Source organism: Sebastes fasciatus, chromosome 24 (assembly GCF_043250625.1).
Source record: "Sebastes fasciatus isolate fSebFas1 chromosome 24, fSebFas1.pri, whole genome shotgun sequence".
Classification (NCBI taxonomy): Eukaryota; Metazoa; Chordata; class Actinopteri; order Perciformes; family Sebastidae; genus Sebastes; species Sebastes fasciatus.
In genome coordinates, this window is record NC_133818.1 from 11,433,362 (window position 1) to 11,458,838 (window position 25,477).

General features: G+C 37.2%; 1 protein-coding gene and 1 long non-coding RNA gene across 3 annotated transcripts; one reads left to right on the forward strand and one right to left on the reverse strand.

Moving 5' to 3' along the window:
• The first annotated feature begins 1,539 nt into the window (after positions 1-1,539).
• LOC141762744 (uncharacterized) lies at positions 1,540-2,270 on the forward strand. Its single transcript, XR_012592887.1, has 2 exons — positions 1,540-1,721; positions 1,826-2,270. It is a non-coding gene; the product is annotated as an uncharacterized LOC141762744 (long non-coding RNA).
• Positions 2,271-4,132: 1,862 nt separating this feature from the next.
• On the reverse strand, positions 4,133-13,052 carry LOC141762821 (T-cell surface antigen CD2-like). 2 transcript variants are annotated; one of them, XM_074626902.1, is made up of 8 exons: positions 12,715-13,052; positions 8,261-8,548; positions 7,807-7,886; positions 6,960-7,143; positions 6,640-6,705; positions 6,397-6,474; positions 5,891-6,153; positions 4,133-5,801 (listed from the first exon to the last, which is right to left on the reverse strand). In XM_074626902.1, the coding sequence occupies exons 1-8, from the start codon at positions 12,794-12,796 to the stop codon at positions 5,712-5,714; spliced, it is 1,131 nt and encodes a 376-aa protein (XP_074483003.1). In that variant the 5' UTR covers positions 12,797-13,052; the 3' UTR covers positions 4,133-5,711. The 2 variants fall into 2 exon arrangements, with proteins under 2 accessions (XP_074483003.1, XP_074483002.1); XM_074626901.1 differs by lacking the exon at positions 12,715-13,052 and having other exon boundaries at positions 6,640-6,702; positions 8,261-9,136.
• Between the last annotated feature and the right edge of the window lie 12,425 nt (positions 13,053-25,477).

A 25,477-nucleotide genomic window follows, 5' to 3' on the forward strand; every position in this document is an offset into this window, starting at 1 on the left:
GGGAAAAAAAATGAAACAAACAGATCACATTCATGCGATAAATAGAAAATCACAGAAAAGCATTGAAAACCACACACTTTGTGAATAAAAAATCTTTCATACAAACTGAATAACACTTTAATTTGTGTTCATTCAAAGGTCAAGTGTCAAGATTGTGTGAGCTCTGAGACAGTGTGCCTCTAATGCCAACATACTGACCTATTGTAGAAAACATGGACCTCTAGTGCCCTCTTCTGGCCTCAGAGAAATAACTTTGACTACAGATTTAGGAAATAGTACTATATATATATTTAATGTTTAAATCTTGCTGAAATGAAGGGGTTGATGATGATCTCTTGGATTTATTAGATGTGTTTTCACTGTGTAATGTGTTATCACATCATTAGGCTACTCATAGTTTCAGATAATCCATTGAGTTTTTAAAGGATGTTTGGGGATTGGAGGATTTTCTTAACCTGTAAAGGAACTATGGCTGTCAAAGTTAACACAGTAATAACGTGTTAAGGAGAATTTGTTTTAAAGGCACTAATTTCTTTAACGCTACCAGCGATTTTTAGATTGTAGCGGGCTCAGTTTTAAAGTTAGGCTAAGGATTTGGGCTGCTAAATAACGCTCCAAATGTAGGCTAAATTTTGGCGAGGAATAACTGGCATGTCCATTTTCAAAGGGGTCTCTTGACCTCTGACCTCAAGATATGTGACTGAAAATGGGTTCTATGGGTACCCACGAGTCTCCCCTTTACAGACATGCCCACTTTATGATAATCACATGCAGTTTGGGGCAAGTCATAGTCAAGTCAGCACACTGACACACTGACAGCTGATGAGTTTGCCATGTTATGATTTGAGCATATTTTTAATGCAAAATGCAGTACCTGTGAGGGTTTCTGGACAATATCTGTCATTGTTTTGTGTTGTTAACTAATTTCCAATAATAATATATATTCATACATTTGCATAAAGCAGCATATTTGTCCACTCCCATGTTGATAAGAGTATTAAATACTTGACAAAATCTCCCTTTTAAGGCACATTTTGAACAGAATGTGTGATTAACGATGGACAATCATGCGATTTATCCCAATTAAATATTCTAATCGATTGACAACCCCTAAAAGGAACATAACTTAATAGACATTGGAGAACAGGTCTCACATTTCAACTGATTGGCCCTCTGTACGTGAAGCTACAGCACCATCTAGTGGACAAAAGGAGTCAATGCAGACAACATTATTTAAAGGTCACATATTATGCTCATTTCCAGGTTCATAGATGTATTTTAATGTTGCACTAGAACATGTTTACATGCTGCAATGTTCAAAAAACCCTTTATTCTTCTCATACTGCAGCCTGAGTCTGCCTGCCTCAGAGCCTAATTCAGCCTCTGTCTGAAAACCACTGATTCACAGCCTGTCTCCTCCCACTCTGCTCTGATTGGTCAGCGTTTTCTGTCAATCAAACTTCCTCAACAACAACAGCGTCACCCTCCCCCTCCCTCCCGGAGCAGCTCTCTCTCTCTCTCTTTCTCTCTCTGAGAGAGAGAGAGAGAGAGAGAGACGAGTGGAGAGATAGCAGCTAGAATAAAGTTTATAAACCACTTTAAAGTTTATAAACCAGAAACTTCACCCAGCGCACGTTACCGGAGGAATCTGATCAGAAATCGGCGACACATGATGAACATCTGCGGTCCAGATTCCAGGTTTTCCTGACGGTTTCTCTCAGGTAAATAATACTATTTATAGCTCTGTTAGTTAACTCAGTGTTTACCTCATGCATCAACTCTGTAAACCGTAAACATACACTCTGTTTTACGTCTGTCTTTACAGATCCATCTGTGAGAAATGACCGACAGAATCATCCCAGAGGAGAGCAGACAGCTGAAAGCAGATGGGAGATACAGAGCTAACCCGTTAGCATGTAGCTAACCCGTTAGCATGTAGCTACATGCTACCGCTATGAGACGGTGTGTAAACACAGCGACCATCAGGGTGGAAAATAGAAGATGTGAAACAGTAGTCAGTTCATTATTTCTGCTAAAAGATAAATGTATGGAAGATCAGAGTAATGGTATATTATTTACAGTAGTAGCTGTCTCTGTGTTACCATGACTACAGACCACCGGAGCTTAGCTTACCGTAGTTTACCAGAGCTGAAGACTTTCTCCTGTACCATGTTAACATAACTAACTAACAGGTGAGATGATTACAAATGCTGTGAATAATTAATATTGTCATCTGTCTACTCAAATAAAGTTTGACTGTGAAACAGAAATGTGTTGTGTTGCTTACAAGTCACTATTTACTACCTGTACTCTGCTACATGCATGACATCAAATATATATAATATATAAATATCATCTGTTTAAACAGTGTAATTACATAAAGCCTTTGTGAAAGAACATGTTATATTTAGATGATGGGAGTACATGAAGCCTGTTCTGCTGGTTCTTGCAGACTAACAGAAGGGGCTACTTTGGTCAAGTTCGGTTGTGGATGACACAGAGTGACGCTCTGTGGGGCGGGGTCAGCTAGCTGCGCGTTCTCTAGTTCAACCAACCCATCGCTTGCAATTCTCTAATGACGTCAGAAGAGAAAGGAAAAGCTGCAAAGTGATTTTCGACACCCATTTCCGGACAAACGGAGCAGGAGAAAAAGAGAGAGGATGGTCTTTTATGACACTATGGTGACCTGTAGACACACTGAGGACAGATATTGATGTTTAAAAGACATGGAAAAGTGCATTTTGCAGAAAATGTGATGCTTTCTTTTCTCTATTTGTCTCCCATAATTGCATGTGCACACCTGGGCATGCATGCTGTTTGGCTGATATTTCTAAAGTTTCTTCCCATGTACAATTTAATAGAATTAAATAAATCTGTATGCAGTGTTAAATGCAACCAGTGGTGGAGGAAGTACTTTTACTTAAATAAATGTAAAGCAATACCACAGTTAGATGTTACAAGTTAAAGTCCTACATTCAAAATCTTACTTAAGTAATAGTACAAAATTATCAGCATCAAAATATACTTAAAGTATTGAAAGTAAAAGTACTCATTATGCAGTATGTCCCATGTTAGAATAATATATATTCGATCACTGGATTATAATTATTGATGCATTAATGTGTTCATCACTTTAATGATGCAGCTGATAATGTGGAGATAATTTTAATTACTTTATATACTGCTGGGTAGCTTAATCTATAATCATATATCATAATGTATTAGTTGATTTATATTTAATTTTATTAATCTGAATCTGCAAAGTAACTAAAGCCGTCAGATAAATGTAGCGCCGTAAAAAAGGACAATATTTGCAATTAAAAAAACATACACAGTAACTATAGCACTAACATATTGTACACCAGTATTGCCAGTCAAAGTGATAATTTCATGCACTGTATGATAAGGTGTTAGATTGTGCTTTGCATATATTAACATAGAATACATTATCGGCTGATGTGTTAAGTGTTGAATTTCCATAGCTGCGGGGTCACGACCCTCGAAGAGGACGCAGGATAGATCTCAGAGGTCACCAGATAATTAATATGTCCTCATTTAATATCTTCTGCTGTCTTGTGGAAAATTGGATCTCACACGTTTCATCGATGTGCAATCAACATTTAAAAACAACCGTTCATATATATTATTATAACGTGAGACTATGACAAGAGGACAATGTATAAAGAGAGAATGAAGGGTGTGAAAATAGGTTAACAGCAGCACAGCGTGGGTGTAAAGTAACAGCAGGAGAACACAATGATGCAGAGGAGAAGTCGAATTGAAACACATTTCAATTTAAGATCACTTTAAAGTAGCTGCAAATGTAAAAATGTAAAAAAAATGTTGCCATAAAGAAGCTGCACATGCAGGAAAACACACACCAGATACTAATCTAGCACTCGGAAGTAGCTGAGCATACACTCACAAAACCACAAACACATTTTCAGCAGAAAATACAGGATATGTGACTAACACACACACAGTCACACACACGCACACACATGCACACACAGCGTCTGCCTGCATTATTCTGAGCATTCAGCCTGAAAAACAGCGAGCTGCAGAGCTGAAAGTGACGCAGTGTGAAACAGTCATTTCCCCTGCTTATATTTCACTGGAAATGGCACATCAGAATTTTTACACCATTTATTTAACAGCTGAAAATTCACATTTTTACATCAAAAGCAGATACTTTGGTGGATAAATGCTTTGGCATGGTGGTTTTATAGATAAATAGAAAAAGTATGACATGGTATGGTATGTTTTCTGTGTATATAAACACATGTATGACATTTATTCACTTTATTATCATGATTACAAGTCAATGCTGAAGTATGAGCAAGTTTCCAAATATAAAGCATAAATGATAGTTTGTCAGATAAAGTCTGTCTCTGGGATTTATTACAGTCGTCAACATTTCTTTTATTCATTAATTCACACGCAAATACAAAAAAAATTAGATTAAAAAGAGCTGCATACAAATATACATAACGGAACTTAAATGACAATCTTTATCAAAGTCTGTCTGGAAAGAAACTGTCAGGTAGAAACCGAGACTGTATGTAAGAAATGGACGTAGTCACCGTGACGTCACCCGTTAGTTTGTGGTCTGCCGTTTTGAAGCTTTGAGTTCGTGACGTTCGAGACGTAAACACGGACAACTCCCAGACCGGACAACGCCGTGGTAGTGACCTGTCAATCATGGTCTATTTGACTCTATTTGGGAGTTTGTTGAGTTTTGCTCATTATTTTCAGGATGATGATTTATGTCATCTGACAGAAACATGTGATTTACTCAAGTATAGAGAAGAGTAATGTTAAAAAACAACCCCACTCTGAATAACAGTTTAACATTATGACCTTAATAACTCATTAATCTTTGCAATCACGGCGTTTTACACCTCATAGTCTCTCCAGATCGGTGTCATTGTGGAGTCTTTCCTCTCATTCTTGAGAGAAACAACAACCCAAAGGAGAGCAGAACAAAATGAAAGAGGAAAAGAGGAGACAAGGAGGTAGCTCTTCACACAGAGTTACTTTTTTTTTGTCTGAAAATGAATATTAAAAGGTATATTAAAACCGATATTGATTTTTTTTAGATGGCTAAAATATGTTTTCGTCAGACAGCCCTTTCCGACGGGGAACTGGAGCCTTTATATCGCCCTCTTCAAAGCCACCAGACTACATTCACAAAAACAGTCATTTTACCTCACAGAACGCTGGAGTATACATACAACCCACATCAAAAAAGTTCCAGTTCCAGTCATCATTTGTTTTCACATATAATAAAGTAATTCAATTGTAATAGTGAGATAGTGGTTTGATAGTTTGAGAAAAAGTAGTTAAACGTATAATTACAATATTATGATGACTAAAAAATGACATACAATGTTGCAATGAAGATTCATAGTTTGACTTCAGCTTTAACAAGTTTAACGTTGCTTTAGTTATAATAAACCACTTATTAAAAACATTAAGTTTGATCAAATTGATTTTCACCACATCCTGGTGAAATCATGATGTTTAACGCCGACTGAAGAGTCTTTAATGTTGCACTTCCTGCCTGAGTTTGAATGAATTCATCTTCTTCAGTGAAACAGAAAACATCAATAGAGAAGTAAGAGGGAGGAGAGATGTAAATAAGACGAGCAGGTGAAACCAGAAAAGAAGAGGAGTGATTACGTTTTCTAAACTCCAACACTCACATGGCGTCACACTCTCTGTGCTTTGGCAGCTTTCTTCCTGGGCTGAGGAAGAGGAGGAGGCTGCTCCTCGTCGACGTTGTCAACTGGTTTGGGCGCCTGAAGGGAAGTGAGAAGTGAGAGAGTGAGATCAGACGCCACATGGATGTTTCCTCCAGATAAACAAGTGTTCCACAGTAACCTCCTACCTGTGCAGGTCTTCTGGGGCTGGGCTGAGGGTGACCCTTGGGGTTGTCGGGGGCTCGGGGGCGCTGCTGGTCGCGGTTCTGTTTGGAGCGCGGCTGGCGAGGACCGGTGTGGCCGGCCGGCTGCTTCTCGTGGTGGTGATGGTGATGACGTTGATCTGGAGGATGGTTATGTTGATGTTGATGAGGATGATTGGGAGGGTGACTATGTTGATGTTGCCGCTGTTCTTGCTCATTGGTCCACGCCAAACGAAGCTCCCCCTCGTCTGTTGAGTAAGAAAATGATCATTTACATTTATTTGTACTATTCTGGATAAAGAAAGCTCAAGTTCAATAAAGACACATATATTTTTATATCCATACATATTATAAATAATACACGTCATCACTGTAGCACCACAAATATTTCAATTTAAGATTATGGTAAGGGAAAAGGTTGAGCTCATTTTTTAAACATGAATTAAGACAACCAGGTGGTAAACAAACAAACAAACAAAAAAAAACTTCACCCTTCATTTGCATTTTTTTCTTCCGTTTGGCGCAGATGCAGCCAACGATAACGACGATAATCAGCACCAGAACAATACCTGATGAGGACGGAGAAGAAGAAGAATTGAATTAATGCAGGTAAAACTCAACAATTGCGAGTGTAATTCCTTTAAAGCTACTACGAGGAACTTTCAACTTGTTATGAAACAGTCTCAAGATCAAGATAAAAGATACGGCCACGCTTTGTCCGAGGAGCTACATACCTCCTCCAGCGCCCACAAAAATCCAGGTGTTAATTCCGAATAGTTTTTCAGGGAAAAGGGGCTCTTCTGAAGAAAAGAGAAGAAGAAACACATTGAATAGGTGCTGATTCTTGTTATTTCACTGGTTTATTTTTATTGATAGACGTGATTATCCCACTAAATGACTGTGCTTCCCCAATAAACAACATGATTAATACTGAGCAATTGTTATAAATACTGTTCTGTATGCAATCAATTCTAATCAAACTGTGTGATTTCCATCCCATGTGAGGTAAAAGTCACAGAGACATGGCTGTAGCAAACCACTGGATAATACTCACTGCGCTTTAAGCAGGATTGTATAGCAGGTGGAGAGATCATATAGCTGACCACGTTGGAAACGTTGCAGCTGAAGGAATCTTTTTCCACCTTTTCGGCTACTCGTGTCAGAGTTTGTTTTGTCTCCTTTGGCAGCACCTCGTTGTTCTTAAGCCATCCAAATTTGAGATCATTGGGCTGCGGGGTCTGGATTGGAGGGTTATCATGAGAATTAGGGCTGTCAAAGTTAACGCGATAGTAACACGTTCATTTCTTTAATGGATCAACGCAATTTTAGGTTTGTGGCTGGCGAGTCTCCCCTTTACAGACATGACCACTTTATGATAATCACATGCAGTTTGGGGCAAATCATAGTCAATTCAGCACACTGACACACTGACAGCTGTTGTTGCCTGTTGGGCTGCAGTTTGCCATGTTATGATTTGAGCATATTCTTTATGCTAAATGCAGTACCTGTGAGGGTTTCTTGACAATATCTGTCATTGTTTTGTGTTGTTAATTGATTTCCAATAATAAATATATACACATACATTTACATAAAGCAGCATATTTGTCCACTCCAATGTTGATAAGAGTGTTAAATACTTGACAAATCTCCCTTTAAGGTGCATTTTGAACAGAAAAAATGTGTGATTAATCACGATCAACTATGGAGAATCATGTGATTAATTGCGATTTAATATTTGAATGAATTAACAGCCCTAATGAGAATATGTAGACCTTGTAACAGAAAACACACAGAGATAAACTCTGTGCTGGAGTTGGATTTTTCATGTGTTTCTTTCCTAACATAAATAATAAAATGACAAATCAGAAATGCTGCTTTGTAAATTGTACTTTTGTTCTCACCGTAGCAACTTGGCAGGTAAATATTACAGATTTGGAAGTCGGCCGACAGTCAGTTTTCACTTTAGCCGCCGGGACACGATCTGAGGAGAGTAGATCAAACAGGATGTAAAGTGGTGCTCATTTTGCATTGTACAAAACACTAATTATCATTTCCATGACGAGCAAAATATAAAAACAAATGTAGTGATCTGAACTAATGACATGATATTAAACCAAATGGTGTTTCTGATGTTTGTTGATTATATTGTACGCATATAGCAGCTTCTTCAAGACAACATAAATAATTAAAAATAGTTATTTCATGTTGATATCGTGTGAATATGTGAACATATTCAACAGATAAGGTGACATAGTGAAAACTGTTTAGGTGTCTTTTGTTTCTGAGATGCACAAGATTAATCAAGATATGCTTGACTGAATAAAGGAAATGTACAAACAATTTGTTGTTACTCACCCAACACACATAAATGTATGGTTTTCAGACCCTTTATTTCTGTTCCTTCTGAACCAGCATTAACTTCAGGTTTGTATATCCCTGATTCGTCTTTCATCAGATTTGTCAGCTTCAGGGATCCATTTTCATAAACATCTTTGCTCCCACTAATTTTGACGTTTTCTCTTAGATATAAGATTATATCTTTGTCGTGCATCCATCTCAGTTTATCTAACTTGTCCAGTTTGTGGGACAAAGGCAGAGTAATGTTGTCGCCTATTGCAGCAGAGCGGTCGCAATCCTGAGAATCTTTGGAACAGAAAGAAAAGGTGAAGAAACAGAGAATCAAAGACTGAGTGAATATTAAGTATGCCTCAAACATTCATTTAAAAAAACAATAGTTTCACAGTTTTTGCTATATTCAATACAAGATTTCTTCTATTCAGATGAAACTTCATTAGTTGGGCATGAAGCAGAGTCAGTAAGACCACAGAGGAAACAACACAACGACAAACGCCAGCCAGTTACATCCTGAGTGTGTGCCAACCAACACCATCCCACCACCTCCTGCCTCTTTCTGTTGTTCAAGAACAAAAGAGGAAGCTCTTATATGTAGTGAGATATAATAGACACAACTCTGTGAATATATGTACCAAATTCCATGCCAATCCATCTAGTAGACGTTGAGATATTTCACTGGATAAATGAAAACTTTGATAAAAGCTTATGCACATAGATTGTATATAAGTGGACGGAGTCACCGTGACGTCACCCATTGGTTTGTGGACTGCTGTTTTGAAGCTTTTTGGCCGTCTCCATCGTGGCTTTTTGGCCTATTTGACTCTAAATGGGACAATTATTTACTAAATGAACATCATGCTGTATTGAAGAAGACTTGAAACTAGAGACTGAGACCATAAACTCATGTTTACAATGTTTACTGAGGTAATAAATCAAGTGAGAAGTAGGGTCATTTTCTCATAGACTTCTATACAATCAGACTTCTTTTTGCAACCAGAAGAGTCGCCCCCTGCTGGCTGTTAGGAAGAATGCAAGTTTAAGGCACTTCAGCATTGGCGTCACTTCTCAGGACTAGAGGTCGCCCACTGTGTACACATCAAACATGATGTTTTGGGGTGCCTGGTTTGCTCGGTTGGTAGAGCGGGTGTCCATATCTGGCAAAGGCTCAGTCCTAGCCGCGGTGGACCCGGGTTTGAATCCGGCCTGTGGACCTTTCCGCATGTCATCTCTCTCTCTCCCCCCTTTCCAAGACTCTATCCACTGTCCTATCAGTAAAAAATGCTTAAAAATGCCCCCAAAAAAACATGATGTTTTGATTAATTATTCTACACAGTCTCTTCTAACAAAATACCAAAAGTGCGTTTGGCACGCTCCCGACGCACAGAACAGGGCGCACCTGACTGCGATGTGGCCGTGCCGCTGGGTTCATGAAAATAGAGCCAGCAGTGTCCTCTTGATAACACTGAGCAGCAACTAACCATCGACTTGTGGAGGTAAACTGATAAAAACACACGCTCTGTGCGGAGAAAGACAGGATTGACATCTGAAACATGAGGCATCATTAATAACATGTTAAATAACACATTATTTTTTTAACCTGCTCGTACTCTTTCACACTGTGTGTGTGTGTGTGAGTGTGTGTGTGTGTGTGTGCGCACCTTTCACGTTATGCGAAACTCACAAATGTATATGAAATGAAACTCTGCAGCCGTCCTTCACACATCAATTCGTCTCATCACAAAGCCTGAGTACACCGAAGGTGGATGTGTATTATATCCTGTTGTCTCTGTTCAGACCACAGTCTGCTAAAAAGCCACACACCAAACACATTCCCGTATGCGTCTGTCTTTTAACGTCCAAATGCCATTTCTATATACGAAAGATGAAGATCAGACTCCAGTTTGTCTGGAATTCTGAAGCAAAACTGAATTTTTTGTAAATATATAGAAAATATGTATTAAATATTATTTGTTTATATACAAATTTGGGCTGTCAATCAATTAAAATATTTAATGGCGATTAATCACATGATTGTCCGTTATTAATCGCAAATTAATCACATTTTTTATCTGTTTAAAATGTACCTTAAAGGGAGATTTGTCAAGTATTTAATACTCTTATCAACATGGGAGTGGACAAATACGCTGCTTTATGCAATTGTATGTCTATATTTATTATTAGAAGTAAATTAACAACACAAAACAATGAGAGATATTGTCCAGAAACCCTCACAGGTACTGCATTTAGTGCGTAAGTTTGGAGCCTCCTTGGTACCAATGGATTCCTCAGGTTTTCTAGTTTCATATGATGCCAGTATCTTCACTCTAGCTTTAAAACTGAGCCCACTACAACCTACAAATTGCAAGTTGCATTAATGTATTTAAAGAAATTAGTGGCGTTAAAACAAATTTATTTTATCGCGTTAACTTTGACAGCCCCAATTATTATTTGTCTACATAAAAATGCCATCAATAAGACCTTTAAGACATTTCTCCCATTATGCCCCCTCTTGAAGATAACAGAAAGAAAGTTCCAGAGCTATTAGGAGCAGTACGTATTATCTGGAGACAGAGATGATGAGAATTGTCGGGATCTCAGATCTCAGTTCTTGATGATTAAATGAAGCCGTTTTTATGGCCGCAGAACAATTCCAGGAAGCAACAGAAGAATGCTCACACGCTGTATGTGACACCACATCTTCACGCCTCCGAGGACGCAACCTCGCAACTGGCCAAACATCAACTTTGACATTTAGAAACATGAGGCAAAAAAATCCTCAAACTGTTAGTCTGCAACACCTAAAACTGCTTTTTGCTAATTCTATTTAATCATGTGTTTAGTTGAGCAAATGCATTTTTATTAGTATGCAATGATAAAAATAGTAATAGCTTGAGTTTGCATTAAAATAGCTTTTGAAAACATAAAAATTTTTTTACAGTTTCATTATTTTTATCAACTACAACTTGACCAGTTTTTACATTTGACAATTAAAAATAAAAATATATTATATTTAAAAAATGGTACTTGTGATAATTTTAGTTTTTCTTTCTTTTTATGTATTTGAACACTATTAAGTTAAATAATTATCTATATTTTGTATCATAACTGTCTGAAACGTGGCTATTATTTGCTGCATTTAATTCATGTATCTAATTATCTATTATATACTATATTTTTGCTTTTCTGCATTGTGTGCCTGCTGCGTCTGTAGGTCACCTGTACTGAAGCGCCTTTGCTTTGCTTCCTGTTCGTCCTGCGTAACCTCATTTCAGACCGATGTTACCACATCAGCAGCGCGTTGCTGCTGCAGGTTAACGCCGCTTGATGATTTCTTTTGTCTAGCTCGGATATATCTCTGGCGGAGGTTTCCACTCGCGTTCGCCCGCAATCACAAACTCTGCCTTTTCAACAAAGCAACAGCTATGTAACAGGGACGGAAAAACAAATATAGAAAAGACGTTTATACTAACGAGTACAGTCACACACACACATATGGATGTAAACCAGTCTTTTCATATTATAGAACTTGTTTCATGTCAGCAGGAATTAAACCCTCAAGCCAGCCCGTGTCTGCGACTTTAGCCAAATTTTGTTGGTTCCCCTTTTGTGCCACAGCAATGACTCAACTTCATACTTTGATTTAGAAAACAGCCTTTAATTTGGATCTCATCTATTAAGTTTTTGAGGATTTCAGTCAATAAAATAGTCACATTTAAAGGATCAGTCCAGTGTTCTTGTATGTTTTAGCCCATTTAACGTATATCCATCATCAATACCTTAAAAAAAACTTAACTTAAACTTTTAAAAAAACTTAAAAACTTACAGTTAAAAATGCCAATTATTTTATTATTATTATTTTGTATGTGTTTCCCAGAACAGATTTTAAAACTGCTTTAATCATGTGTTTAGATGAGCATATACCAAATTTTATTAATATGAATTGACAAAAACAAGCAATAGCTGGAGTTTATATATTTTTTTGAAAATATAAAAATTAGCTTATAGTTTCATTATTTTGATAAACTACTGATCAACCAGCAACTCTTAATGTGAAATAAATACTGTGTTGAAACAAATGTAAATGTTAAAACACTACAGCATGCGTTGGAAAATGCCGTTAATACTTGATTTGTAGTAACAGAACAGACAGGGTTGGAAACATGTTAAAGGCCTGCATCCAACTAGTAATGTAGAAGTACAACATTTGAGAAGCACTTGGAGTATTCAGATGACCAGAGAGTTCAAGCTCTGATTTCTTTTCTTTTAAAAGGAGGTTTTGCTTTTAAAAACCTTGTGAAAATAAATGTAAAGAATCAGAAATGTTACTTACAGGAAGTACGTTTGAAGTCTGATATAATAGAGATCTATACTACTACTAACACTATACAACTAATACTATACATTATAACATCTTACTACTTAATGAGGAATGTAAGTGTGTAGTTGTACGGTACCTGTGGAGGAGATGGCGGAGAAGCAGAGCAGGAGCAGAGCGATGGTGGAGACAGCAGCCATCTTCATCGCCATCCTCATCATATGAAAAAGAAAGAAGAACAGCCGCTTTCCATTATCAAGGTTATTTCCTGTCAGAGCAGTTAGATCACCTCCGTTATGTGTGTGTGTGTTTACGGTTTCTAAAGGAAGTGATCCAAGGGGCCCTATCTGCTTTCATTGTTGAAAGAACAAAGCGAGGAAAGCTAATGTCATATTTAGAGCAAATTGACAGACGTGTGCTTGTTATTCTACTTTTACTGCTTCAGAAAGTAAAATATATAACCGTGACGTCCAGTTAAAGATCATCAAAATACAAACTAATCCCAACAAACAATTACATTTGTAGGTTTTAGACTTTAAAGCATAAATTGACATCAGTTGGAAACCACTTCCTGTGGTATAGTGTAAATGTTTTAGGTCAGCAAATACAACAGACTTACTCACCATTTACTCACCATTTACCATTTCCTTAAAATCTTTACAGCATTTATCGTACAAACATGCCCTTTCCAGGCACTGCCTCGCTGAAACCTCATTAACAGGAATTTGATTTATCAATAACAATTCTATCTATTTCATAAAATTAAAAACAGGACCATTTAAGTAGTGTCTAAATAAGGAGATGTGCACAATTTTCTAGGCTGCAAAATTACACTTAAAGTGGCGGTAGGCAGTATATTTTTGGCATCACTGGGCAAAAACTCCATAATAACCTTTCTGTATATTGTAATTCAAGTGTTCTGAGAGATAACTAGACTTCTGCACCTCCTCATTGCTCTGTTTTCAGGCTTTAAAAAATATTCCTAAATAATATTTCTTTTAAATTTACTTTGATAAATGCTTTACACCTGCTGCTACATCGTCAAAACTCTAATCTATGTTTCACTCTAACAGGCAGATATTGTGCCAAAATGTGCATCATCTAAATACTTGTTATAAATAGGTGATGTTTTCTCTCTTGAGTACATGTTGCTTTTGTGCCACCACATGAATGCAGATGTGTAGACTCATATGGAGCTTGTGGTTTCCCATCGCAAACTTGATCTTAGAGCCAACAATATCTGATATATTTCATTATCTGGTATTAGTCATTCTTTTAAAATGTAATCACAGCTTTTGGAGATATCACTATAAAGATCTCTAATACTGAAAAAGACAGTAAAACAAGTAACAACATTTTAGCTGTTCAGCAGGACCGACAATATCATCAAAAGCTAATTTTCTAAACACAATTAAAGGTGCACTATAGTGATTTAATATTGCACCTCCACATGAAGATGTAATTATTTAAAGGGACTGTTTGTTAGAGTCAGAAATTGCTTGTTAACAGCGACACCTGTGGCCGTTAAGTCAACGAAAGTCAGCATTCTGGGCTTCTTTTAATGTGCCTCCTACTGTTTCAGCCCTTTCGGATTCATTAACAACAAATTATTGCACAAGCACATAAAAATAGAGCACACCTCAATCTGTGTGACAAAACGACTATAAACTGGGCACTGCGAGACCACTTCTCTCTTATGGTTTGAGTAGTTTAAGTTTAAGTAGTAGTTTATGTAGCTTCAGTTCCCATGAGACGTTTCAATTCCTCCCGCAGAGTTATTCTTCTTTTGGTTTTGGATTTGGATCTTGAACTTGTTCTGTTTTTGACCTGTGGGTGTGTGGCTTATCTCTCTCTATATATATATGTCTATACAAACAGTTCAAATCCAGGGTTTGACCGAATGATGGACTAAATTTGTAATCCTTTGAAATGTTCATTATATCAAATCCCATTTTTGGTTCTATTTTTGACTGGTAGAGTCTGAGTCGAATGTCCTGCAGCACCTCTTTTCACCCTCTGTCTGAAACTCTTCGGACTCCGCTCCAGCTCCGCTCTAACTAGCTTTGTTTGAGAGCGTGCCAAAATAGCCGCAAATGTGTTACTTGGTGACATCACCACATTACGGAAGAAAAGGCGGGACTTCAAGCGAGGCGTTACAGGCAGTTCAAGGAGCAGTGTTCTTCCCTTTCGCGTGGACTTTGGAACTTTGCAGACCTTTTACATGCACAAAAAACTGTTTAACACACTAAAGGAGAGGGAGAAAGCACAAAAGCTCCTCAAATACACGGCGTTTGACGCTCTTTATGCTTCCTGGTTTAAGATTTCATACGATTACATACAAATTGATTTCGTGGCACATACACGAATTACATTGCATTACTTTTTGTAAGTGTATGAGAATGTGAATGCTACGGATTTGTATTGTTCTGGTGTGTTTGTAATGACTTGACCTGCTGCCAATTGGCTTCATGTGCGTTCAATCAAGCCCTAGATGATTGACTAGGTGCACCTGTAGAGCAAACCACATATATAGTAAGTCATCATCATCATGCATGTCTCATCTTAAACTGAGGAAAGTCCAACATGGCCTGAAAAGTTTGCACTTTTTTTACGCTGTCTGTACCCTTCAGCCCTGTAATGAATCAAATAGAAACATTTAAAATCCAGATCTGAATCTCTTTTTTGTTCTCTGTGTGTGAGTCCTCCCTTACTGCACTACATGTTTCCCCTGACAAAGGACAGTTTTTAAGACACAGCTCAACCCTTGCAAACCATTTTGCAACAAAAAGAACCATGAGGTAATTTGGTAAACAGTGTTAACTGCAGCTGCCCACAGGGTGGCACCATTATACTACACGTACAGTTGTTCAAAATGATACACAAGCACCAACCTCTGTATTTTTTTGGTGTTATATAAATGACATACAATGGAATAGTTTGACAACACTATAGTTGTTCATATACTACTGCGTTTACAGGCTTTACAGATGTAAACAGACCTTTCATAGCAGAAATCAATAACTAATAGTGAGCTGTTTTCAACTTCGAGTGTCTATTAAAACTCATGTGAGTCATTATTTTATGTGTTTTTTCCGGTCCAGTGTTTGGAACCATGGGGATTTCCTTTCATCTATATTTAGGTCACAGTCACAGTTTAGGTTACTTACTACGTAAGTCTTTATCCACATATGTAGACTACGAGAAACCAATACGTGAAGATGACTTCACCTGATTAAAATAAACTAGACTGATCACATCCATATCTGTCCAAAATGTCATCACTACATCATTTTAACCTATTAGACATTTGTGTAAAATTGTCATTATTAGCATATGGACTCACAGGTCACAGTGACCTGTGAGTCCAAGTGGATGATTGTGCCAAATTTGAAGAAATTTGCTCAAAGCGTTCCTGAGATATCGTGTTTACGGGAATGGGACAGGCGAACAACCCGAAATAAATCAGAAATACACAGAACCCCATCACATTTACTGACATTTTCTAGTATCTCTGACTTTTATAGGCTATATCATTATGTTATTTTTTTTTTTTAACTTATTTGTATTACCTTTCAAGAGGTACAGTTGTACAGCCCAATCACATGTTCTGACATGACACAACAGGGTCATAAGTGTTTATTTATACTTATATTAGGAGAGAAGAAAAGACAAGTATAGAAAAGGAATTGAAAAAAGAATAAATAAATAGGTAAATAAATAAAAATAAATAAAAATAAGTGATAAAGTTAGAAAATCGAAATAAAAGAATAATAATAAACAAAAATAATTAAAAATAGAGAAAAATTAATAGGGAAATAATAAATAATAATAATAAATAAATAAAATAAAAAGAAACAAAGTAAATACTGATAATAAATCTCAATGAAAATAAATAAATAAATACCAACAAAAATTAATAAAAGAATAAAAAACAAAAGTTGTTACATATTCACTTAGTTCACATCAATTTCGAAAAATGAAGTTATTGGGGACCACTTAGTTATCATTATATTATTATTTAATATAATTACAAATATTATCAAGATTTTTATGATATTAAAATATTTATAATACATATTTATTAAATGTGGAATTAATGATTCATTAAAAAAATATCTGCAATGTGCATCTGTAGAAACTGCATATTAAATGATGATGATCTTTATAAAAGGAATTTAAAAATGTGACCACACAATTCATGATTTTCAAATTGAATATTCTTTTCTTTTCTTTTACTTCTACATGAGTTATCTGTTCATCTATGATCTTCTATATTTATAAAGTAGAAGCACGGGGGTTTAGATGAAAGCAGCTTTTGGTTGGAGTTGGTCCCAGCTCAGTTTGTGAATACTGCTTCTATAAACTTGATAAACCGGGATGTAAAACTTTTAAAATGTGTTTTATGGCATCTATGCTAACAGGTAGTTCTGAGTCCAGATCAGATGTGATGGAGTGAGTTCGTGTCTGACTGTTTGTGCTCCTGTGAGGGACACAGATGACCCTCTTCTGTTAAATGGGCTCTTTATAAATAGAGCAGTTATTTTTCCACTGCTCTGATCCAACTCTTCTGTACATCAGACACAAACCCCTTTAGATACCTCAGCCTCCAATCACAATCCCCCATGTTGACCTTGACAGCCAATCATTCGGATGACTTCATCATCATCATATCAGAACCGCTCTAAATAACTGAAGCCAATCAGATATGTGAACCTCGACTGCTTCAAACAACCCAAATGTTTCTCAATCCTGAGAAGTGTGATGAGCAGAGTGACCGAACATTCAAACTGCTGCTCAGAGGCCGTTCAGACAGACACTGAAGCTCTCTTCAGGCTAATATTGATTTGATTTCAAAGGGAGGATCATGAGACTCATTTGAGAAACATGTTTAAAAAAGACACACAACAAGCCTTTCTTTAAATGAGAAAAAACAAGGCTTTCTGTAGAACTTTAGCCCGAGATGAACTTGAATCATGACCTCAGTACAGTATTTTTAAAATCTAGCACGCCAACTATGGGTTTGAGGGTCAGTCCATATGGTTGCATTTCCATGAAAGTACTAAAAAAAAACCTGTAGGACACATTTCAATCAACAATAATAGTAAAAGAAAGGCTAAGTGGGATGTTTAAAATGTTACTTGTCATGTTGCTCTCCATGTTAATTAATTATATCCGATTTAGTAGCTGTTGTCGGCATCTTAATTATACTGAAACGTTTTTACAGGACAGTTCAGCACAGCCGGTTGTAGTCTCGAAGCTGTCTTTGTGAATCTTTTTATAGACTCGATGTGATGACACAATGGAAAGAATGCCCACTGCGCTCTAATGACGGCCAGCGATAAGAACATTTAGTTATGCCGTTAGTAGCCTGCATTATCTACAGCGTAGCTCCTGTAATCCTCTCCGGACGTCACCGCAAGAACACGGTTACTGCTCACTAACACTGTTCAGTAAAACTCACAATTTGTTGGCGTCTTAAGATATTCATCTCTGTCGTGCATTTTCTTGTTTTTAGCACTGACTCTAACGGTTCCACTTGCTTAACGGAAAGCTAATAGGAGTTTTGAGACACATGGTGCCTTCAAATGGGGTCGTGTTTACCGTGTTCACGAGAAGAGTCCATATGAACGCCCCCTTCTTGACCTTGTAAGTGGAAAGTTTCAGAAAGCTCAGAGTTTGGCGTTGTCAGAAATGGCGGAGGCCTTGGAATTAAATTTTTCGGCGCATAATAAGTTAATATATTGTAGTTATAGTCGTTTATTGTTTTCTTGGTAATTTTATAATATGTCTGAGGAAAATGTTGATATGCCCAACAGCCTCATCTTTTTCCTTGCTTATTAAATTGTTAGCTTCTGTGACTTCTAGACGCCGACAGTAACGTTAATATTCCCGTTGCTTAGCAGCTGTGTTCTCAAGACTTAACCACTTGAACGCCAAGCATGTCGTAAACACAAGCTCACGAGTGTCATTTGAAGGCAGCAACACTCTTCAGTGTTTGTTGAAGGATAAACAGAACAGACTGATTTTGTTTACATGCAATCAACATTTCTCATCCATCACTAGCGGACTTATAGATGTATTTTTCTGCTCTGCAGCAAATGAAAACAAATTCACTTCTCCAGAGCTCACATAGGCTCAACAGAATCATGACATAGTCAAAGTATTTTGTACAGAACTAAAAATTGATACACACAGTAATTGTAGCTCTGATCTCACGGTAGATAGGCCCCAGTTGATTTCTATTTTAGGAGGAATGACAAGTGTGTCCAAAAATCCAGTGCACTGGATTTGTGTTATTTTTAGAGGCTGAGTGTCCCGAGGCATTCCGAATCTGAGTGATTGTTGCCGGGTATCTTTGGGGAATGCTGTCGTTTCGGAGGCGCTGGATTTGAGTGATTATTTTGGAGATGTGACAGCGGGGACGACGCCGATCAGGTGCTGCGGATTTGCGAGGTTTTATTTCGGGAGGCCCGGCTGCATTTGTTTTTATGTGGCTTTATTGCAGAGGTACGATTCGCATGCCTGGATTATCTTTACAACAGTAGCCTGCTGCGGTCACGTCCGGCTATTGTGGTCCATAAGCAGGCTGGGTTAGAAGTCATCTGAGATTCAAGATCAGGCGTGTTGGATTTCGAAATGACCCGAGGATGACAACTACTGTGGATTTGTGGTGTTTCATATTTAGTAGGGTGGGTGCGTTTGATTTATTGTAGTTGAGGTGTGCTGGCTTTGTGGATTATTTTAGGAGATGTGAAGACAGGGTGTGCTGCATTTATGATATTCGATCAGAATGACAGAGGATGGCTGCTCTGGATTTGAAATATTTATTTTGCGTTATCGTATATTGGGAGCACTGGCAGCCGGGACAGGGTTCAGTAACTGGGAGAGGTTTTCTGTGGGACTTGTTATCCCTGAGGAGGAAACTCTTTATCGTTTCAGAGCAGAGCAGAGCAGAGCAGAGCAGAGCAGCGTCTCCCAGCAGCTGGAAGGGATTCAGTGTCTTGCTCGAAGACACCTCAGCAGGCTGGATGCAAAGAGTCATGGGATTAAGTCTGAATACCTCCAGGATGTACAGCACGACTTCTGCAACTAGCCTGCACTCTCTGACAAAGGCTTAGATAAAAGAGCTATTTATGAAATATGAAATGCCCCAGAGAATGTATGACAAACGTGTCAAATCATCCAGAACACGTAGAATCAAAAAAAGCAATTTCAGATCAATACTTTTGGCTGCAAAACAAACATGAGGTCCGCAGGTAAAGGCACATGTAAGGCCAACCCTATCCTTTTACAAAACCCCTTCATCAGAACACAAATATGTTTTTCCTTCTGCTGATAACCTCTACATCAGGGCTGCCTAAACTTCTTCCCTTGGAGGGCCAAAACTGGAACTTAATGAAGGGCCACGGGCCAAAAGCATATTGTATTGTTAAGATGCAAAATGGTACGAGGATCCCAAGCTCCCCTAATTGAATATTCTTTCAGATTTTACACACTTAAAGCTGCAGTAGGCAGTATACTTTTGGCATCATTGGGCAAAAAATCCATAATAACCTTTCAGCATATTGTATTTCAAGTGTTCTGAGAGAAAACTAGACTCCTGCACCTCATCATGGCTCTGTTTTCAGGCTTTAAAAAATCTAGCCTGTGACAGGAGACTTTAACCAATCACAGGTCAATTCAGAGAGAGAGCGTTCCTATTGGCTGTTCATTCAACAGAGGCAGCTGTCAATCACTCGCAAATGATCAAACTACATGGTGGCCGGGTTACAAACTTTCTCATTTTACAGCTAAACAGTACACTACAAGATGTTTCTGGAAACATTTGAGGAGAGACATAGGCATTACAGTAACAGAATATTAATTCATATGTCTCAGCGCTAACTAAATAACTTTTTAAAATCATATTTTCTCCTATTCTACCCACTGCAGCTGTAACCCTTTAAAAAACACCTGCTGAATACACCTGGGCTCATTTACAGTCATACCCAATTAATGTAATTCCAAGACTGTTTAGGGACCCCAGTATGCAGAAATATTCAAACACACCATTTCAGAATAAAAGAAAATAACTTCTACACTAACCAGAGACACTTGAAGAACCGTCCCTGCTCTGTGTATGTGTCAGTTGATGCTCAGTCAGACTGATGTGCTCCCCTACGGGCTGTAAACACTGTCAGTCACTTCCTTCAAGTCACTCACTCAACCTCCTGGTCTCGACTGAAATTTAAATAATCAACTAGATGTAAAAAAAAGTGTCTCTAAGAATGTGAAACTATGATGTATCCTCCACACACGCAAACCCGCAGCTCACACCTCCAGCTGATTGAATTCTCAGTAATCTGAGAACTAATATGAGATCATCAGATTAAGGTGTATGTGGTCTGTGTTTTGCAGTAGTCTTGTCATCACATTAGTGTTTTGTAACCCGGCTCAGTGACGGATTAATTATCCATTTTAACAAAACCTGTATCACTTTGAGGTATGTACTGTACATCATACAGCACTACTTTACCCCCACTACTGTACGGCTCTACATTAGTCTGTAATGTTTAATAAAACCAGTCCTACGCTGCCTGAAGGAACCTTTAACCCACCTGAGTTTCTAAATTAGATCTCTCTGAATTGAATCTTTGTGAAATTCTATTCGCAAACACTTTAATGTCATTAGAGTGCGTTTCAGTTGTGTCTCGGGTTTGGTGCTGTGCTTCAAAAGCCCATATCAGATCAACCCTGAATGCTCTTAGACGGAGGCCTCTGGGGAAAAGCTAGTTGTAGGCTTCTCCACATAGCTGGCTATATCTGGAGAACAGAGAGAGGGAGAAAGGGGAACGAGAGAATGTGTGTGAAGCTGCCAACAGCAGCAGTAAGTCCTCCAGAGTAAACACAGCTGATGGGGTAAACCCTCCCCAACATGCCCTTTCTCTCTCTCTCTCTCTCATCATCTATCTCTTTGCCTCTACCACTTTCTCACATGTTAGCAGTATACGACAATTACATCAACAAAATGACACGGAGGGCTTTAAACGCATAATGAATGCCGGCGTTATCAGCTAGAATGCAATCAATTCAAATGTAATACTAGTTTCATGTACAGCTCTGTGCAGGATGAAAGAGAAGGCCTTTGTAAGTGAATATATCCTCAACACTTCCTTCTGTAAAGTCACAGCTGACGTGTGGAGCCAAACATTTACAATATACTGTAGAGTTATGTGTAGCCAAGTGTCTGTGACACGAGTAGGCACTGTTTATTATATATTATATATATATGTCTCTTGTACATTTTTATAGTATTTTTTCACATTTGTATTGTATTTTTCTATTATTCTATATTCATGTTTTGTACAGATTTTTATTGTATTTCTTTTATACTATATTAATGTTTCTTGTACACATTTTTTTTTGACTATTCTCTTTAATTTGTATTTTACTTCCATTCTATATTTATGTTTCTTGTACATATTTCTTTATAATATTCTTCATATTTTTATTGCATTTTTTCTTCTATTCTATATTTATGGTTCTTGTACATATTTTTATAGTATTTTTCATATATTAATTGTATTTTTCTTCTATTCTATATTTAAGTTTCTTGTGCATATTTTAATCCTATTTTTTCATATTTCTATAGTATTTTTCTTCTATTCTATATTATGTTCCTTGTTCATATCTTTTATTGTATTTTTTATATTTTATTGCATTTTTTCTTCTATTCTATATTTATGTTTCTTCTTTGTTTCATTTTAATTTCTCTAACTCTGTTTATGTTATGCACCAATACACCAAAGCAAATTCCTTGTATGTGAAAACCTATTAAGCAATAAATCTGATTCTGATATCCTGAATCATATTTGATTGTCTAACACGCTCCCACAGATTCTTACATATTTTAACGCAGAGGCTGTTTTCGGTCTGAATGCCCAAATAGAAAGTACATCCACTACAGGGCAGATCAGGGCCAAATCACCCCCTGTAAGTACCTGAATATCTTCCTTTGAGTACAAGCTCTGTGGTTTCTCTTCAAAACTATTTATACTTTATTAGATTTAAATTTATCTTGTGTATGAGTTGAAATCTGGCCTGTGAGTGCTGCTGGAGGAAAGGTCCCCGGTGTAATCAAGAACTGTCCTGTGAACATCCTTTACAAGATTCATGAGAATGTGGCCAGCGGTGTCAAAAATGTCACATGTGAAAAGCCACAGTCGGTAAGTTTGGTTTTCATGCATGTGTTGTGTACTTACCTCTTTGGTCTGGACTGGCAGCAGAGGCATTGTCTGTTTTCTCTGGCCTGCCGTGGCTTTCTGTATCAGTCAAGTTCTTTCTCTCACTCTGCATCTTCCTCTCTTTCTAGTCTTAGGTCAGAGCCTGCTGGCATTTCACCATGTAAGGCTGCAGAGCTGATCCGCTCCTGGGACAATAAAAAAAAGAAAACTGTTTTCTTGTGGAACATTTTTTATGATTATTTTTCAGCTGGAAATAAAAAAGCAGTGCGTTTGTGTGAAGCTGGAGAAAAAAGAAGATGATGAGATAGTCCATCAGATGTACATACAGTATATATTTCTCACAGAACAGATGTTGCCAGTGCCCTGTTCACACTCCCACAGCTCCACCCGTTCGTAGCTGGAGGCTGCCCTGTACAGCCACAGTCTGATTGCTCAAGGGCACCCCGGGCCTGCACTGCTGCATTAGTTCATACATGTTTTCCTTGAATTTACCTGTTTCCGGCATCAAAACCTTATTTCTACCTTACATTACACTAGTTTAACTAGGATCATATATATGAAAACATCAGCATGCTAACATGCTCACAAAGATTACAATCCACAGAGTGAAGCTGCTAAACAAAGAAACCTAAAATCATCCCTTTGGAGACAGACGACCTTTCAAATAGTCTTTTTTTAACCCAACATTTCTTGACACCGTCCTTCATGTCTCATGTCATTACATCAACGTTTGATTTTTAAAAGACCACCTTTAACCCTCTGGGACTATACTTATTTTCTGTATTATAAATGCCAAAGGTAGGTCTGTGTACTAATACAAAGATCTGAAAAACACAGACTTCTAATCACACTAAGACTTTAAAAAGACGTCTTCAGCTTGCTGCCTTCCCAATAAATAATAGAAAACGTAACCAAAGGCTAAATTTACGAGGGAATAGCTAAGAAAGAAGTACTTTATAAAGGCACCGATACAGAAACTTGACCTCAAGAGGGATGAATCTCTAAAAGTAAAAAGTTAAAAATAGAGCATATGTATTTGTTTTATGGCATTTTATTCAGCTTTTGAAGCTTCTAAATTTGATGTTCAGAGTATTAATATACTATTAATATAGTTATCTCTGTCAGCACTTGTTTGCACTGTTAGCACCATTGGCTGCGAGCCGCCAGCTCGCCGTCTGCCATGTTGAAGAGCAGTTGAGAGGCAATAGAAATGCGCTAATCTCATATTGAGCTCCTTTAACAAATCTTCTTTCTCTCTCATGGCGAAAAAGAAGAAAAAATATGACATGTTATATACTTTTTCTTCATCTCAGTAGATTTAACTGCTTATCTTATTCTCCTTCTAATAACACATTTTACATATTACCACTTCATATGTTTATGAAACAGTGGTCTGTTTTCATTAATACGTTTGTATCTTCTTTCCCAGCCGTCCCAAAGGGAGGATCACTGTTTTATCTTATCTTATACAAAAGACAAATACAGTAAGGTATGTCATATCTGTTACTGAGCCTGTCTGAAGTTACTATCCAGCAGTGGAGCAGCGAGTAGCAGTAACAACAATGCTGGCTGCCCAGTACATGACAGCCTGTTTACATGCAGATTCTCCTTTTAAGGCAGATGCAATGCTTTCTGGGCCGCAGCAGCAGGGGGTTATTTTTACTTTTTCCGGACTTTTTCAAAGCGCCTGTCTCTTTTGATTCCTCCCAAGTGGAGGATGCTGTCCAGGACTTCACACCAGAATTAGTTATTCTAACCCCAAATATGTTTTAACCTATATTCATAATGATATCAGTTGGTACGCAGCTATGGAGTATGTCACAAATCATATTTCAGATATGACTCTTGGCATGATTTAGGACTGTACTAACGTCCATTTGAATCTTTGAATCATGCTTTTTATTGCAAATGACTACAATAACCTGAACCATAACAAGAAACAATATGTTCATATAATAACAGATAGTAACTGTAAATTGAAAAACAAAGTATTCAAAAACAAGGGAGATTTTTTAAAAATAATTATAAAATAATAATACTAATAATAATAATGATCTAATTTAGTATTTAAAAAAATATATATTTACAGTATATACAATACATTTAAATATATACTACTACTATTATTATTATTATTAATAATAATAATAAAAAAAGTCAATTTGAATCTTTGATAATTATTGTTATTATTAATAACAAAATAATAATAAAACAACAACAATAATAATAATCAAATTAAGTAAAATTATTTGTATAATACATTAAAATCAATCAATAAAAAAAAAATACATAACAATAATAATGATAATAATAATAAAGAAATATAAATTAATAAAAGTCTATTTGAATCTTTGATCTTAAAAATGAGAAGATGGGATAAGCAGACTAGTTTTATGAAGTTTACTGTGACACAACAAATTCTCTGTTGTTCTAGCTAACAAGCAAAACAAATCTATTATTTATTCCCCAACAGCAGCAAATATTAAAGATTTTTGTTGTTACAAATGATACAAGACAAATTTAGATACCAAGGCTAGTTGGGAAATTATTTTGTCATTGCTGCTTCAACAATATCAGGATCCCAAAGGCTCAATGGCCAGACTCTTTGCTGGTGTGGTCACGGTTAAACTGTATATTTAGAGGCACCATCAGCTGTTCAGTGCGTCTATGAGGCTGCCA